The 18,126-nt window shown below is 36.0% G+C and overlaps 2 protein-coding genes across 2 annotated transcripts in view; both read right to left on the reverse strand.

The window, feature by feature from the left end:
• The window catches only part of LOC136800685 (transient receptor potential cation channel subfamily M member-like 2), a 248,439-nt gene that overhangs the window by 106,530 nt on the left and 123,783 nt on the right, over positions 1-18,126 (reverse strand). The gene's annotated exons all lie outside the window — the stretch shown is intronic.
• On the reverse strand, positions 2,899-17,793 carry LOC136800668 (glycerol kinase 3-like). Its single transcript, XM_067057319.1, has 16 exons — positions 17,687-17,793; positions 17,409-17,482; positions 16,909-17,084; positions 16,614-16,693; positions 16,356-16,493; positions 16,122-16,231; positions 15,418-15,484; positions 15,194-15,229; positions 14,954-15,021; positions 12,441-12,480; positions 12,187-12,270; positions 9,934-10,109; positions 9,652-9,736; positions 5,752-5,872; positions 4,296-4,433; positions 2,899-3,059 (listed from the first exon to the last, which is right to left on the reverse strand). The coding sequence occupies exons 1-16, from the start codon at positions 17,735-17,737 to the stop codon at positions 2,995-2,997; spliced, it is 1,509 nt and encodes a 502-aa protein (XP_066913420.1). The 5' UTR covers positions 17,738-17,793; the 3' UTR covers positions 2,899-2,994.

Consider the following 18,126-nt stretch of genomic DNA (forward strand, 5'->3'; position numbering starts at 1 on the left):
TCGCTGTTGTTTGTTGCTCGCCATAGAAATTGAAAAGGAGACTGAGGGAAATCATGCGCATCATCACAAGTTCTTTATAGTTAAGCGACGTCGTGTGTGTTCCACCAATCAGAGGTGGCGACGACAGCCAGTAAGCGAACACACTCGTCGAATACTTTGGTGGTATCCAGGACAAAAATGGAATTTCTCTGACTAGTCGAAAACAAAACCTTCTTCTATATATTGATTATTATTTAAAGCATTCCGGCTTACCCCGGATGGAAAGATAATAAGAGGGACACCGGTTGTTTGATGATACCTATTCATCGTTTTGTAAGACACTAAATGACTCGGAAAAAACATGCAATGAATGTACCAAACATTAGCAAAACATCATCCATCATAAGAATATTCCCCTTTGAAATGTACAATTTGAAAAATTTCGAAGGAATGGAGAGAAGTAACTAAATGGTTTCGGGTTGAGAGAAAGCAATATGAGAGGAAATAGGTTTAAAGGACTAAAAGGAATGGAATATCATTTGACACCTTGTAGTTGATAACTGTAAAAGTTTGAAAAGGAAAACTTAAGTTACAAAACATTCTCTTCTTCCATATTTTTCCATCCAAGGCCACAATTTTCTCGCTACAAAAAAGGCAAAAAACCTTTTATTGGTTTAGACTATTTTCAAAAATATCTTCTTAACCACACAGAATGCAGCTTCGAAACTTCTCATTCTATGAAGAGGGCAACAAAAATCGACGAAGAAAAAAATAATCAAGATAAAGATACAGTGGTTATACATCGTGCAACAAACTTCTTGTACACTTGTCTCTTATTTCGGAATCGGACAACGGTTATTGAAAGCGAGTCCGAGAGCGAGTCCACTATGTTTTAAACACTCATCGCTTATTCGTACCCCATTCACACTGCCCAAAAACATTGCTCCCCTACTGAGATAAACGAAATTGCAAGACCATTTTTTAGATGCTCTTCCAGCTTTTAGGAGCGGATATTAGCAACAGTACACCCACACTCTATCAACTCAAACTATCAGAATTAAACCGCATGTAACAACATACAACTAGATACTTTTATAAGCCACGTGTTATGCTAGCAACGTCTCTCTAGATACGTCAACAAAACAACAAGTGATTGGTACAATGATGCACGTTAATTGATGGCCAACCACCAACTAATCAACGTCAAATGGTCTTCATCATATTTATTGATTAGCATCTCCTTAAACCAACTTCTAATCCACACTGTAAAAGACTTCATTTAGCCGAACTTAATACCTTCAGTGCTCTCACAAATCTCAATGGTAGTTCAGATGACGTCTTTTTTACATTCGTTAGATTCTAAAAGACGGGTGTGAGAGAAAAATTAGAGATCAACAGGAAATCCGTCAACCAATGCAGTTTAAACCAATTTGAGAGTTTATTTCATGTTTGTATGTGTTTCTTAGCAACTAATCTATCGGTAAAATAGATAGGCGGGATCGAAGATTGCAAAAGAGCCGCATGAATGATTGCATGTATTACCGCGTCAAGGAATATATACGGCTCCGTGAAAGTTGAATAACTTAAGAATCTGATGCTATTTATAGGAGGCGCATTTATAACTCGGAGTCGCTTTCAGAGGAAAATGAGAATTAGATTTATTTATATTATTACATAAAAAAAGGTTTGATTACCTTTACCGAGATACCATAATCTGCTCTTTAAACCTCACCTAAGAATTTACATAAATATATTTAAGGAGGGGAAAGTGGATTAAGATAAACCTTCCTGATAAAAAGCATCTTTTCAGCAAAATCACTACAGTCAAAGTCAAGGGAACTGTTTGTGTTCGAGGTAGCATAAAAAAGCTTGATGCTTACAAACCAATCTTCAATCAGAGCTCTCTTCTCGTTTTCCATTTCTTGTCTTCATCTCTATTTATATAGATTGCTTTTTTGAAGCGAAATAAAGAAGAAAGTCCCTTGAAAATGAATTTACGTCTTCCTTAATGTAACTTTAATATGTAAGTAGAAATGTGAAAGAGAAGAAGGCGTGGATCATTTCGCAATTCGAACCTTTGTTAGAAAATATAACATGGTCTAGTAGACTGGAGTCGTTTATAATGCGTTTAATACAGTATAGGCGTTATATGATGATACAATTATTGTTACGGGATTTAGTTTGTATAAACTAAAAACTAAAATTGTTCCCTTCATTACTTATTTTTGCTTTATTTCTACTATGTCTGAATTAGTCGTCTAGCTTGCTAGACTAGTTGGCTAGTGGCTTCCGTTGAGAAGTTTGCTTTGATCGTTCATTTGCTGCTTGTCAAAAAGAAACATTCGCACCCACTCATTAATCTCAATTACTGTTAGATCTGGGTTTGGTCCCCCGAACTGCTTAGCTTAGTTTAGCTAACTAGGGCTGATAAAACATCAAAATGATTTACAAAACAAATCTCCTAAAGTTTGCTGTACAAAATAGAGCACAATGGATCAAAATTGAGACTCAAAGTGTTAGGAAAAATGAACTCAAGCCTCAACAAAAATTTACATTTTCTTATAAAAAAATACATACGGATCATGAAACGGTAGTTCTTTTTGGATTTTCAAAAATGAAGAAAATAATTTAATTGAAAAAAAAACGTGAAGAGAACTAGAGATATCTTTCGATGACGTAAATCAAGAAAGATACTTTAGATTAGTACACCAGCACATAGAGAAAGTGTCTCTTCCACATAGAGAAAGTGTCTACTTCGCATCTATTGTTTCATTTTCAAAACAAAGTTAAAACGCATGCGTAGTCGCGGGGTTTTGTCGTTCTTTTTGAAATTTATCGTTCTTTTTTAATGTTGAGAAGTAGGCACTTTCTCCCCCATCCCAGGTAAAGTAGGAGGGATTTGCAAAGACAAAAATATAATTTAAAACATCAGATTAAAAATTTTTCGGAAATTTACTACGTAATAAGAATTTATGTACAAGACATTTGTTTAGTTATTGAAAATGTGATGCGAGATCACTGTTTCCAGCCGAGCGAACGTTTTATAGCCTCTTTCCATTTCACAAATTGTGCATCGCGTTCTAAAAAAGAAATAAAAAATTTAATAGAATGCCACATTTGTACCAAGATTCACTGCCTCCCTTCATACGCTGAATTAAACCTTCAAATCAAGCTTTCCTTATGAAAATGACAGACTGATTGCTTTCCCAGGAAAAAAGATGATAGATTAATACCGCCTTAATTTTTACGTTTGATGGTTATCAATTCAACTAATAAAAAACTTTTTCAAATTCATCCAAAGTATCCATGGTTGCAACATAATCCACTTAACTCACTCTTCAATACCGTGCCAACACCCGAAACTCAAAATATTTCATCCATCCACTCTACAGTATAGAAGAGCAGGCCAAATTGAAAAACGTTGAGCAGAGGGTGTCCAATTTATACTGTTTGAAAACAAAAGGGGAAAGGAAGGTGAAACTGGACACCAATGAGAGAGCGAAGATGAACGATGAAATCCAAAGCGAAAATTCACTCCTAATGGTTAGAGAACATTTTGATGCTAATATAAAGTCAATTTTAAACTGTTCATAACCTCATTAGTGTGTTACCAGCTCACTCCGTACTGAAGTTTCATAAACTTTCTCCACTTTATCATTTACTTTAAGCAGAACAGCTCCACAAAACCCTTCATTCGATAGCCAATCTTAAAGCAACTTATGCGAACATTTTTCGATAACCAGGAAGTATTGCGTGCAGGCGCAGACGCGTTGCAGGGTAGCTAATATCAATATAAATGCATGCCGATTAACATTTGTAGAGGGAATTAGAATTCGTGAAATAATCAAGTAATTGCTTTCATATTCATTTCTTAATTTTTAAACAAAAGGAGGGGAACCTTTCAAAATTGTTGCTCCCTTTGAAGGAAATAGTCCTAGCAAACTATACTAAAGCATTTCCATCGAACTTCGATTCAAATTATGTAATATAAAGTCATTCCGTCATTTAGCATCACTAGGACTGAAACTTTTTATCATCTTTCTAGCCCTACTGCTATGCAATTTGGTTTATTTTGTTGTATTGACCCAATCCTATATATATTTACTCGATCTAAAAGGCTAGGAAAACATTTTCTTCGGTAGATTTTCCTAGTCTGAAAGTCAAAGAGCATTGTATAGGGTAGATTGAAGAAAGAATGTCGAAGAAAGTGTCAAACATTGATGCTTTCCTGCTTTCTAACGTCAACTTTCAGATAAACAGAATGATACAAACCAAAGCTGAAAGCTCTGCTTCATAGGGGAGAAGAAAAGGTTTACCTTGGTCAGTGTTTTTGGGAGAGAAGACGTCTTTTCCGATGGAGGAAATTTCTTTGATTTTCCAACAATCCACCCCGCTTGCTCGCCCTGCTGCGATTGCTGCACCCAAGGCTGTCGTTTCCGCCATTTTTGCTCGAACTGAAAAAAGAAAAGCTTAGATACACAGCTTGAGCCCTGCTTGAATAAAATGTGTTATCAATTACTTGCATTGATTCAAATCATTGAAAGCAATTGAATGCAATATCTTGCAATGAAGTCACCAAGGCGAAATATAATTTTTATTCATTAGTCTTGGCAAGGAATGTAGTTTTTTGTTTGGCTGTTCTAAAAACAACCCATTAAGCGATAATACATCGCAATCTTATTTGTCCATTGAGTTTAAAGCCTGAAGAGCTAGGAAGGAATCTTCAACCTTTCTCTAGCATAACAAGCACAATGCATATTGGACCTACCTAATGACAAATGTAGAATGGAAATAGAATAAAAGGAAATAAAATAAGAAACGTATAGGGACTGAAAAACAACAACATATGGTCATCAAAATTCGACAAAAATACGAGAAATAGTTTATTAGCAATTCTTGAAATTTAGTTTTCAGGCAAGGGTAGGTAAAATCCAAAGAAAGATTCATAAAAGAAATGTAAGAAATATTTTGAGATGCAATGATCCATTGTTTCAATTAGTTTGTCACAAACTTTAGCTACATAACAATTTTACGAACAAAAACTCGTTGAATCATGCTTGATGGTGAGCATTGTTATCAATAATGTTTTTGTTTGAAAAAAAACAAAGATATAAAACGCAAAAATCCAATGAAAATCCGGCATATATTTCCGTCATTTTCGGCCGGAAAAAAATTTTCCTCGAAAATCGTACTCGTTCATATTTTAGGCATAGCTAATTTACATCTTTGTGCAAAAGTTTTGAAAAAACTAATGAAGAAATCTTGAGAAAATGGCAAAAAAAAACAGATTTTTCCGGCATATTTCCAGCATTTTTCGCCGGAAAACTTTTGTAAAAATCAGGCTCTGTCACATTTTAGGAAAAGAATTTTTCTCCAAAATCAGACTCGGCCATGTTTTAAGCATTGGTAATACGCATCTTAATGATTTTTTTTTAACCAGGCTCCGTCAGATTTTAGGTAGTGCCATTTCGCAACAGAGTGCAAAATTTCATTTAAAAATATACAATACAGCTCGAGAAATTCAAGATAAATCATTTTTTAGGCAATTCTCGGCTGGTCCGGCGAATTTTAGAAAGTTCCGGCTTCAAAAATCGGTTTTATTGACAATTGAATCATGCTTGATGGTGGCCATTGTAGCACGCCTTTTTTTCAAAATCTGGCGATGGACCTTACTACAAGCCCAGCGTTTGTCTGAAAAACACGCAGGTCACACATCCAAGAGTTTTAACTTTTGAACGTAATGAATTTGTCAATCGTTAAAAAATGACTCACCGACATTGATTCCAAGAATGTTAGATTGCAACTGCATGAGAAACTCATTGATGGTCATTCCTCCATCAACAAGTAGCTCGTTTAAAGGAATTCCCGAATCCAAATCCATCGATTCCAAAATCTAAGAGGGAGACCAATATGCTTTAAATACATTATTATGAATATGATACATAGAAGGAGGACCATTTAGGACCAGTGACATCTTCTAAGCGACACAGCCAAACCGACCAACCTATGTCAAGCAAATTAACGTCAAAGTTGCGTTTTGAGGTTATTACCAGTCGATTTACTCTAGTTACGTTTGGAAATCAACTATATCCAGAGCTTTGAGAGCTTTTGATTGGTATAAGTGGTTTTTGGAAATTTTGTCAAATTTTTTAGGTCAAGGAGTTTTGCATGTGACGTCAGTTTTTGAGTCCTAAAAATTTTTCTAGGCTTTCCCTTAGTAACCCCCCCTCGCGAAAAACTCTTTAAATAAATTATTCTTTGAAATAGAATAGGTATGGTTGATTCGCATAAAATATGTTACGAGTGCTACTACTAAAAGCACTCTCAATTATCTATTAAAAGGGGTTTTGAAATTTGAAAGATTCTTTAAAAAATGGCAAGCAAAATGAAAATTAGTGCACACTTATAGCGAATAGACTTTAAAGTATCGCAAAGGCTACCATTGTTCGTACCTCGTCTACCAAAACAAGGTCAAAGAGCTGTCCGAAAAATTGAAACTCGTCCACACTCTTGTCATTAACCAATAAAAATAGAGAACATTTTGGAGGACCGTAGACCATTTGCTTACCATTACCGTAATTTAAGGCGTCCTCTAATTCATTCATTTCTAAATACTATCACACAGTCGCTTTTACCTATTTTGATTTTTTATGCGGTAGGGAATTCAATGGCTATTTTTTTCCATGACTAGTCCATTATATATTCGGCAACTTTAAATTAAAGAAACAATGGAAACAAACTATAACTGAAATATTTGATGAGATTTTTAGATAAAAATAAATAACAGGCTGAGCACCTTTCCATTTTGTTTCGCTTTTTGACTAGTTGAAATAAGGATGAAAGCTCCCAGTTGAGAGATTGTAGAAAGAAAAGATATGAAAGCGGAAAATGCAGTTGCTCAGCCAGTGCAGCAGGTATTGAGATGTAAATGAAGTGAGAAAGATTGCTCAAACAGGATCGAGAAAAGTTTGTTTACAAAGCAATAAAGATTTGTATCAAACGAAGGGAGGTCTTGCTGTGAAGATGATGGGTTTTGACCACACAATATTTGACACCACGTCAATGAGACCATCACAATGAATTACGAGCAGCTTTGGAAGACGGAGAGTACAGAGTGTCTAGTGAAAGTCTATCTCTTAAAGGGACGACGAAATTTCCCGTTGGACGATTTCTCAAGAGTGAAATTGAGCCTTTAAGTGTTACTAGGTGTTAAAATATGGCAATGGGGAGAGCACATTGACTAGGTATGCGGAAAATTATTCCTACTGGTGAATAAAAACTGTTAGACATTCTCATTCTTAATCCACTTTCTTACTCCGATGACAGTTACTCTTAGGTGCCAAATAAACAGGGGGGGGGGGGGGGTTCGAATAAATGGGGGGGGGGGTTGGAAAAATTTTTCAAATTAAATAAACGGGGGGACCTAATTACCAGGGGGGTTGGAAAATGGACCTTTACGAAAAATTAACAAGCGGGGGGGGGCGTTTATTTGACACCTAAGAGTACCTATTTAAAGAGTTCTTCCTGGAGATTATCAATTCCCAATACTCGCAACCAACATAATAACTGAAAGAGCGCATCGTACCTTGCACATATATGGAAATCAGTTTGCCCAAAAGAAACCTTATGCTTATAAAGAGTCTTGAGAAATGAGCAGAGCAAGAAACAAACGAAGTGTTAGGACCAAAATTTAGGGGCATTTTACAAAGGCTTTACGCAATTTTGAAACCCAGCAAATTAGATTTCACATTTTTCCATCGCACGTGTTACGTAATACACATGTAATATCATATCATTCACGTTTTATAATCTTCCGATGAAACTGATGGGCAAGAGCTGGGGGTATCAAAAAATCTTAATATAAACCAGATATAAAAAACATTTAAAAGCTTGAACACCGAGCGAACCACAATATAAAAAACTGACGTCAAATAAAAAGTTACAACACTGAACGCTAAACAAACTGTAGAATAGCAAAACACGTAGGTTTCAAATTGTGCAAAGATGTTGTCTCTCGAGAGAAAAATGTCAAGCGAGCAGCAAATGGCTTTCGACATGGGAGACTCGGATGATCTATCCATTCGGTCATCAGAAATTATCGACTATAAAAAGCTGTACGAGAGCACCAAAGTGGAACATGAGAATTTGAAGAAAACACTTCATGAGAAAGATGTCATGGTTGAGCATTTGAATGATATGTCAGAAGTTCTGAAAGAAGTTATTCGTAAAAATGACCATTCACTTGCAAATATCCGGAAAGAACTTAGCGCAAAGGACAAACTTGTCCAAGATTTACAATCATCAAAATTTAACCTCCGAATGGATTTCGAACGAACAGATGACCAATTGCGACAAGCGTATCGAGAGATAAATACGCTTAGCCAAGAATTGTGTAAACAGGACAAAACTATGGAGAAGCTGAGGGAAGGTACGAGTACCTCAAATCGAAAGAATAGAGAACTCGAGGAAGAACTGGACATAACATCGTCGGTGAATAGAATACTTGTTGATCACTTAAGACTGGTCTCGTCGAATCAGGAAGAAGAAACTAATGAGATATCTCCAGTTGAAACTAGTGAAAAACTCGAAAAAGATAGCAACAGTGTTGTAGATGAGACCAGAACTGGTAGTGATATAACTAATCTTTAGTATTTATTCAAAAATATAATGTTCTAAATTCCAATTAGCACAAATCTTTTCTGACTTTATTATACCTAAGGTATAGCTGGTGCCAACTATGCAGTCGATTTGTCACTGATTATGCAGTTGAGTTGTCACTGATTATGCAGTTGAGTTGTCACTGATATGGGCCTGCGTTCAGCAATGACGACCTCCGATCTTACCGGTCTTATTTGCATTGCTGAATCACGGTAACTGAAGACTGATCGAACCTGTACCTTGATTCACCCTTGTATTGAAAGGCATACGCCTTATCAATTGATCTAACTCTCTTAATTTTTGGTAACATGCTTCCTTTTTCTTGAATACCAAGAATTCCATGCTACCAATTGAAAGTGATTAGAAGTTTCGTTCTTTCATCCGGGGTGTGATACATCTTGAAAAGCTTCTTCCAATTCGTAAGTAAACAACTTTGCACCATTAAACTGCATCGAATGTTGCGTAAATTTCAGAAAATGATTTTCTACACCTTATTCTCTAAGGAGACTTTTGCAACAAATCTTCATAGAGTGGTGTTTTGTAAGACAACGATAGACAGCTGTCAATTTAGGAGTTGTAGAGCACTTTAGCTGGAACCAGCATGCTTTAAAAAATCAAGTAGTAAGAAATGTTTGTTACGCACATATTAAATCAAAGAATTGAATTTACTTGATCGGGAAATTTAATGGGATCATAATGTTACCATTGATTACATCATCTTGACAGAAAAGTGGATATTAGTTTAATGGGCATCAAGGCTTGACTTTCAAGGCTTCATCTGAAATTCAATACTGAGCTGATTTGCACCCAATAAATACTAGGAAGGTATTCAGTGATAGAATTTCCTTTTACGAGCTGGGAAACGTTTTGGTATGATCACCAGATTCAATTTCATCGTTTCAGAAAAAGCATTAAATTTCTCAACGGTTTTCATGGGATACAGTGTGTGAATAATATCTACGAGGCATTGGACGAAGAAAACTTACGTCAATAGAAAGAAGAGGATTGACGTACCTCGCGCGTTTGAAAGCATACAGCTTCCAGTGTGGCACGGACGATGTGTGCTTTTGTTGTGTATTGTGTCAAACCAATAATCACCCTGTTCAATGAAATATTTAGGGAATTTTAATTCGAATCGGGTTCAATACGATGAGATCGAAAGAATGAAAGAACTCACTAACTTTTCATATCTTTAGGATCCGTTTGATAGTATTTATTTATAAAAGAAAGACCGGCAACTCGGCCAGGTTAAAAGAGCAATTTCATTTCCGCTGTAATATACAAACATGAACGAACCCCCGAGCATCTGTTTGCCAGTAAGGAGCGAAGAGACCAGAGAAAGCAGGCACGAAATAAACATCTCCATTATCAGACACCGAAGCAGCTAGTTCTTCTGTCTCCGCTGCACTCTTGATCAGACCAAGGTTGTCACGAAGCCACTTCACTGCTGCTCCAGTAATTGCTATAGAGCCCTGTAATCAAAGACATAACGATTTTCAGAAAAAAAACATTTGCAGCCTGGGTTTAGGTCCCAGGCAAACATTTTGCCCCCCTGAGTTTTAAGTCCCCCCAAAGATTCATGAAATTTTAGGTAGCCCCCAAGGCTTTCGACCCTCAATACTTTTAAAAAGCTTCATTAGCTTTAATTTGAGTAATTGAAGCCATCCATTAAGATGAAGTATTCAGCCCCACATTAAATGTTGAGATTTCAGCTCCCCCCCAAGTACATTAGGTTCCCCCAAATATTTGAAAACATCTTTAGCCCCCACCTTTTATTGGCTTTTTGGAAGGTGTAACCTCCTCCCGACTAGCAGGGGGCGACGCTATGTCAATGGAAAATGATTTATAACAAGCAACATGCTGAATGGACCTACCTGATGATGAAACTTAGATAGCAACAAGGAGAAAAACAATCATTAAGAAAATATAGCGGTTAGCGAAAATGCATTAAATTTCATCATTGATTGTTGATGGGGGGGGGGAGGGGTTTAGGGAAAAAGAAATAGAAAGTTCCGGTTGCAAAATTGCAAAAGTTTTATTGACGATTGAATCATGCTTGATGGTGGCATTGTTATCAATAATTTCTTTAAGTGAAAAAACAAAGAAATATATGGAAAAAGCCCAATTCAAATCTGCAAAAACGGCGATTTCCGGCATACTTCCGGCATTTTCGGCCGGAAAAACATTATTCTCAAAAATCCGAATCGGCCACACTTAGAGCATTGCTGATACACCTCTTTGTGCAAAAATCGGGAAAAACGATTAATGAAATCTCGACAAAACGGCAACAAACCGGTTTTGACGGCATATTATCGGCATTTTTGGCCGAAATATTTTTTTCTCCAAAATCAGGCTCCGTCACATTTTAGGTATTGCCATTTTGCATCAGTGTGCAAAATTTTATAAAAAAATATAAAGTACAGCTCGAGAAATTCAAGAAAAACCGTTTTTCCGGCGATATTCGGCTGTTCCGGCGATTTTTAGAAAGTCCCGGCATCAAAAATCAGTTTTATTGACAATTGAACCATACTTGATGGTACATTGTTATCAATAATGATTTTGCGTGGAAAAACAAAGAAATATCAGGAAAAAGTCCAATGAAAATCTGCAAAAACGGCGATTTCCGGTATATTTCTGGCATTTTCGGCCAGAAAAGAATTTTTCTCAAAAATCGAACTCGGCCATGTTTTGGGCATTGCTATTACGCATCTTTGTGCAAAAAATAGGAAAAAACTAATGATGAAATCTCGAGAAAATGCCAAAAAACCGGTTTTTCCAGCATATTTCCGGCATTTTCGGCCGGAAAAAATGTTTTTCAAAAATCGGGCTCCGTCACATTTTAGATATTGTCATTTTGCATCATTGTGCAAAATTTCATAAAAAAATTTAAAGTACAGCTTGAGAAATTCAAGAAATACTGTCTTTCCGGCGAAAATAGGTTGTTCCGGCGATTTTTAAATAGTTCCGGCTTCAAAAATCAATTTTATTGAAAATTAAAACATGCTTGATGGTGGGCATTGCTATTAATAATGTTTTTGAATGAAAAAACAACCAATTATAAGGAAAAAGTCCAATGAAAATCCAGAAAAACGGCGATTTCCGGCATATTTCCGGCCATGTTTTGGGCATTGTTAATACGCATCTTTGAGCAGAAAATCAGGAAAAACTAATGATAAAATCTCGAGAAAATGCCAAAAAAACAGTTTTTCCGGTTTTTTCGAAAATCGGGCTCCGTCACATTTTGGGCATTGCCATTTTGCATCACTGTGCCAAAAATTAGAAAAAACTAATGAGCCAATCCTGAGAAAAGCTGGTAACAGACGGGCAGACGGACGGACGGACGGACATCGGTTAATTTATAGGACCTCCAAGGTAGGTCCAAAAATAACATGTAGATTGTTCAGAAGTCAAGATGACATGCTTCTCTCTGATGCACGCAGTTGACAATATGGCTTAAAATTGGTCAAGAGCGTCCATCCTATACTGTACACCACGATTAAGTGAATTTAAAATGAAAAATTTAGCAAATTGAAATTTTATAAGACAAACCTCGAGGGCATAGGTGGCAGCTTGGTCTTTACCGAACTGGTACCCGACTGTTGTCAGCAAACCATGTTTTGAAAAGACTGGTTTCTAAAAAAGAAATCTTTTTCAAAATTTCGTCATTTACAACAGAGAAAAAGAACATTGACTTCGCTGGCTCAATGGAACAACGAAAAAAAGCAGTAACATACTAGCAATTAAAAAAGGGAGTCATTTTATCAAGGCCTTTTCAAAAGTCGTTAAGAACAAGGAGTTATCACCTCCCCAGTGTTGTATAGAAGAAAGTTTCCAGTGCCATACCTGAAAGATAGAATGGTCAAAAACAACTCATAAATAAATTAGCCATGCGCAAAACCAGCGCACTATCTTTTACTCAAAGGAAGAAATTTTGGCGGGAATTTAATTTGGCGGATGGCCAAAAAAGTTTTTTCAGAGGGAATTTAATTTGGCGGATCGCTGGATAAATAGTCGAACGTGCGCAACGCACTGGGCTCAACTTCAGTGCCTTCAAACTATTCATAGGCCCAATTGTAGAACCCCAGATATTCACCCAAGGAACAAGTGTGCAAAATTTCAGCCAAATCGAACAATTTTTGAAGTCTCCAGGCTGCCCCAAAGTTTTAGCCTCGTTTTGGCGAAATCTCGTCCCCAGGCCCCAAAAATCAAAATTTTTGAAAAATAAAAGAAACACGTCCTCAGATAATAACCCAAGGAACAAGTGTGCAAAATTTCAGCCAAATAGAACAATTTTTGAAGTCTCCAGGCTGCCCCAAAGTTATAGCCTCGTTTTGGAGAAAAACTCGTCCCCAGGCCCCAAAAATCAAAATTTTTAGAAAAATGAAAAAAAAAACCCAGATATTCACCCAAGGAACAAGGGTGCAAAATTTCAGCCAAATCGAACAATTTTTGAAGTCTCCAGGCTGCCCCAAAGTTTTGGTCTCGTTTTGGCGAAAAACTCGTCCCCAGGCCACAAAAATCAAAATTTTCAAAAAATGAAAAAATCAGCCCCAGATATTCACCCAAGGAACAAGTGTGCCAAATTTCAGCCAAATCCGACCATTTTTGAAGTCTCCAGGCTGCCCCAAAGTTTTAGCCTCGTTTTGACGAAAAACTCGTCCTCAGGCCCCAAAAATCAAAATTTTCAAAAAATGAAAAAAACACCCCCAGATATTCACCCAAGGAACAAGTGTGCCAAATTTCAGCCAAATCCAAGCATTTTTGAAGTCTCCAGGCTGCCCCAAAGTTTTAGCCTCGTTTTGACGAAAAACTCGTCCTCAGGCCCCAAAAATCAAAATTTTCAAAAAATGAAAAAAACACCCCCAGATATTCACCCAAGGAACAAGTGTGCCAAATTTCAGCCAAATCCAAGCATTTTTGAAGTCTCCAGGCTGCCCTAAAGTTTTTGTGACAGACAGACACACACACACACACACACACAGACAGACAGACAGACATTGTCAGATTGTAGCTCAACTGAAGTTGAGAATTAAATTTGACGGGAATTTAATTTGGCGGTTGCAGGATATTTTTGGCCAAAAGCGTTATTAAACTAGCAAGTAGCTGTCGCTAAGAATGCCCCGCAGAGCTTCCTTTCGAAATATCCCTAAGTAAGCAAAATAACGCATGTGTAGATTTTAAATTCGTTTTATCGATAAAATTTAAGTCGGAGGAAGAAAGCTTGGTTTCAAATTTACTTTTGAGATGACATGCGATAGACGGTCGCTCACATCTCAAAAAGAGAAGTTATCGCTCACATGTTATCACAGTGGAAACGCCAAAAATTCTGAAATTGATTTGATTCTTTTAAAGTAGACACTTATAATAAAAATAAATATGCTCATCTTTTTCGCCATACTTTGTTTACTTTGTAATAACTAATTACAGAAAGGCATATTGCCTTCAATCGAGAGTTATTGATTTGATTCTTATAAAGTAGATGCTTATAATAAAAATAAATATGCTTATCTTTTTCTCCATACTTTGTTTACTTTGTAAGAACTAATTACAGAAAGGCATATTGCCTTCAATCAAGAGTTATTGATTAGATTCTTATAAAGTAGATGCTTATAATAAAAATAAATATGCTCATCTTGTTCGCCATACTTTGTTTACTTTGTAAGAACTAAATACCGAAAGGCATATTGCCTTCAATCAAGAGATATTGATTTGATTCTTATAAAGTAGATGCTTATAATAAAAATAAATATGCTCAATTTTATCGTCTTTCTTTGTTTACTTTTAATAACTAATTACCGAAAGGTATATGGCCTTCAATCAAGAGTTATTGATTTGATTCTTATAAAGTACCAAGTAGCAACAAAAGAGATATAATATTAGGTGCGCGCGAACATTTTTTAACCGCGGCGGCCCGCTCAGAATCGAAAGAAACAACATCATGAATCTGAATCTGAACATGAATATTTTTCTGGCGAGCAAGTCCGCTACGTGAAGCAACTAAAGCCCCTGCGGGGCAATAAGCAAAAAAACCTGTTTTAAGGCTTGAAATAGCACGAATATGGGGAATACGTGAAATAAACTAAATTTGGCGGATGGAGGAAAAAATTAATTTTGACGAGAACTTATTTTGGCGGATTTTGGCTAAATCTACCAAATTTTCTTTCCGCCAAAATCTCTTCCATTAAAGTAGCTTTGTGGAGATTTAGAGATGAATTCAAATCTAACGGTATATGGACTAAACTCGCATTGGAGTGATCAAGCTCATCTTCTTCCTGTCGCTATATACGATCATTGAAGGTTTACTCATTAAACATACGTATTCTTTGCTTGCCCTTCCTTGAAACACTTTTGCCCAACAAGAGCAGCTTGCTGGTCACCTAAAATCTACAAAAAAAGTTCGATGGTGAAAAATATTTTAACGAGAAAATAATACTAAGAATGTGGGAAGCTATTCTGATATTTTAGGTATAAGATATTGATGCCAAAATTTCAGGCAAATCAGACCTGCAGTTATTCTAAGGAAGACAAATAAAACAAAAAAATGATTAAAACTCACTCCTGAAATTGGAATTCCTGTTAACGATCCTGTTTTCTAAAAAAGATGACACAATACCATTAGTTTCTATAGAATCTGTATGTAGAAACCGTCTCACTTAATTAGCTCAGTAATCATCACAGTCATTATAAAATCTAAATTGATCGTAATAATTAATCTCTTCCATTAGATTATAAAGAGTAATAACGTGATCGCTCTGTAGACAAGATGAACAATACCGATACCATTTTGCCGTAAATTTCTGAAGAGCTCCTTATTTCTGGCAGCATGGATTTCGGAACATCGAAAAATCTGAAAAGGAATACGGATAATAGTGGGATATAGCGTGATATTGTTAAAAATTAGTCGAAAAAATGGGTTTTGCTCCCTGACAAAATGCCAGTAATTCTAAAACAATGCAACAATTGCATTGCAACCACATGGTGAAAAAAAGGTCGTTTAAAAAATATAATAAGTATATGTAATCACATGATAACGAGTGCAATTTTCGAATTGTACGAGTTATTATGTGATTACGAGCTAATCGCACAATGGCTTTCACTACTTTTTCCCAGTTAGGAAAGTAAATTACAGAAATTACACTGAGAGTTTTATATTTTTCTCTTCTCTTTATGTCTTTCTTTTATTGTTGTTTATTGATTTTCTTTCTCACAAAATAAATTTCGAATGCAATTAAAACGTTCGATGCAAAAAAAATGTAAGAAAAAACATTAAAATCAATTTTGTAAACATTGGCGCGGTATTGGAGAGTGTGATTAACGATTAATTGCTCTCTACAGGATGCAATTAACGATTAATTGCTCTCTTTGAGGGCGTGCCAAATAAGAAAAAATAACCCATCGTGCGATTAAATAGGAAAATCGTCTTCTAGACAAAGCCAATAGGTGCGATTGAAAAGGATTTCTTCACAATATCAGTTGATTCTTACTTGCACATTTGGTCATCCCATTGCAAAGTGGAGAGGTTCATTAACATGGTTCGACTTGCATTTGTGACGTCCGTAGCATAAACTCCTCCCTTAACACCACCTGTCAAATTCTGAAGAAAAACAGAAAAAAATGTTCAGACGAATATAATCTATTTCACGAATTCCTACTTCAGAAAACGTCGCTCACGTTAATACTTGGTGTCGAAGCTGCCATTTTAAGAATAGATAACCTACCCATAGAAGCCAAGTATCCACGGTACCAAAGCACAAACGATCTTCTTGTAGAGCTTTTTCTGCTTCCACACAATTGTCCAATATCCAACGAAGTTTGACTGCGCTGAAGTACGTCGAGATGGGCAAACCACACAAATGCTAAGAAGAAGATAAAGTAAAATTTGAACATTGGAGGGTTTTAAAGGACTAAAACATTCCTGCTTATTGCAATTAATGCGTAATTTCTTTTAATCACGAAGAAAAATCATCCATTCTTACTTGGAATTCTTCTTTGGATTTCGAAGGCGTTTTTGCGATTAATTTTTCAACCGTTTCACCCGTTCTACCGTCTAACCAAACTATAAGAAAAAGTAATAAATCGATCACCAAATCCTAGAAATCTAATATACTTCATCGTAAAGGACTTGACGAGCTTGGTAATCTTACGCAGGTGATTAAACAAATTTTACACTTCTATTTGGTTCATAAAAAAGGCTAAAGAGATAAAGATAGTCCTAGACCTAATTTATTTAAGCAGAGGTTAAAACTCAATTAGGATGAAAGAGTGTCTTACTGATGGCAGGATAGATATGATTGCCAGTGGTTTTGTCCCACACGATGGTGGATTCTCTTTGATTGGTGATACCGATGCTCTTGATCTGTTTGATGTCCACTGAACACTTTTTCAACGTTTCTTCAATACATAACAACACTGTTGATAAAATCTCTTTCGGGTCTTGTTGACACCACCTGGATAATAACGTGATCATTTAAATATTCATTGGAAATGTGAGGGTCTCGAGTATTGTGAATTGTAGTGTTCCTACTACCCTTGAGCAGACACACCTTGGATTGTTTCGTCTTATCTCCATTGATTTAAAGCTTATAAAAGTTTTGCAGAAACATTAAAATATTTTCTTTTTATAGTGACAGGAATTTTCTAACTAGCATAGTAAAATAAAGACTTATTTGTAGAAATGCAACATTCAATATCTAAGTTTAATAAGAAGTTTAAACGGAAAGATAAGAAGAAAAAAAACGAAGAAAAATGTATTACAAAAAGGAGGTACCAACCCTTCGTGTGGATAATGACTTGTGGTTTCAACCTGATGCGAAGCGATCACTTCCTCTGTCTCCGATGAAAATAGCTGGAAAAGAAGAAATAGAAAATGGAAATAGAAAGAAAAGTTGTAGGAACTTCATGATAACTATGGTGCCCCTGTATACGTGAAATACAAAGAGTCGCACGGAAAGAATTCTTAACAACTTAGATGCCGAAAGATTGAATGTACATCTCAATAAGCTATGCACGGTGTACCTATAAAATTAAGGTTACAGTTTCGGAAGCTTACCAGAAATCTTGAACTTGAAGTTCCTTGATCGATCGCTCCAACATATGACATTTTATCTCTTTTTTATTATCTAATTTCACTCTACTCTAAAATGAAGTAAAAACGAGAACAGAAGAACATTTCATCCGCCATAGTCAAATCGCTCGGTAATTCAAATATAAGATTTCCCTTGACAATAATTTCACCCATTATCACAAGAGAAATATTTTCAGAATACAACAAAATACTCAAAATCAAAAAGAGCAGAAAGCTAACACGAAATAAGTTTAATCGTTGAACATGTAGTAGAGTAGAGGAGAAGAGGTTGAGCAAACACACAAAACCACAAACACGCAGATAGTATAAATCTATTTGTTGTTGTATACCATTGCTGATTGCACTCTCATGAAATTTCAGCGAGCTTCTTTATCATTTTGCAAGATTTAATTCAGAGGCAATTT

The sequence above is a fragment of the Clytia hemisphaerica genome, unplaced genomic scaffold, assembly GCF_902728285.1.
Source record: "Clytia hemisphaerica strain Z4C2 unplaced genomic scaffold, Clytia hemisphaerica genome assembly, whole genome shotgun sequence".
Taxonomy (NCBI): domain Eukaryota; kingdom Metazoa; phylum Cnidaria; class Hydrozoa; order Leptothecata; family Clytiidae; genus Clytia; species Clytia hemisphaerica.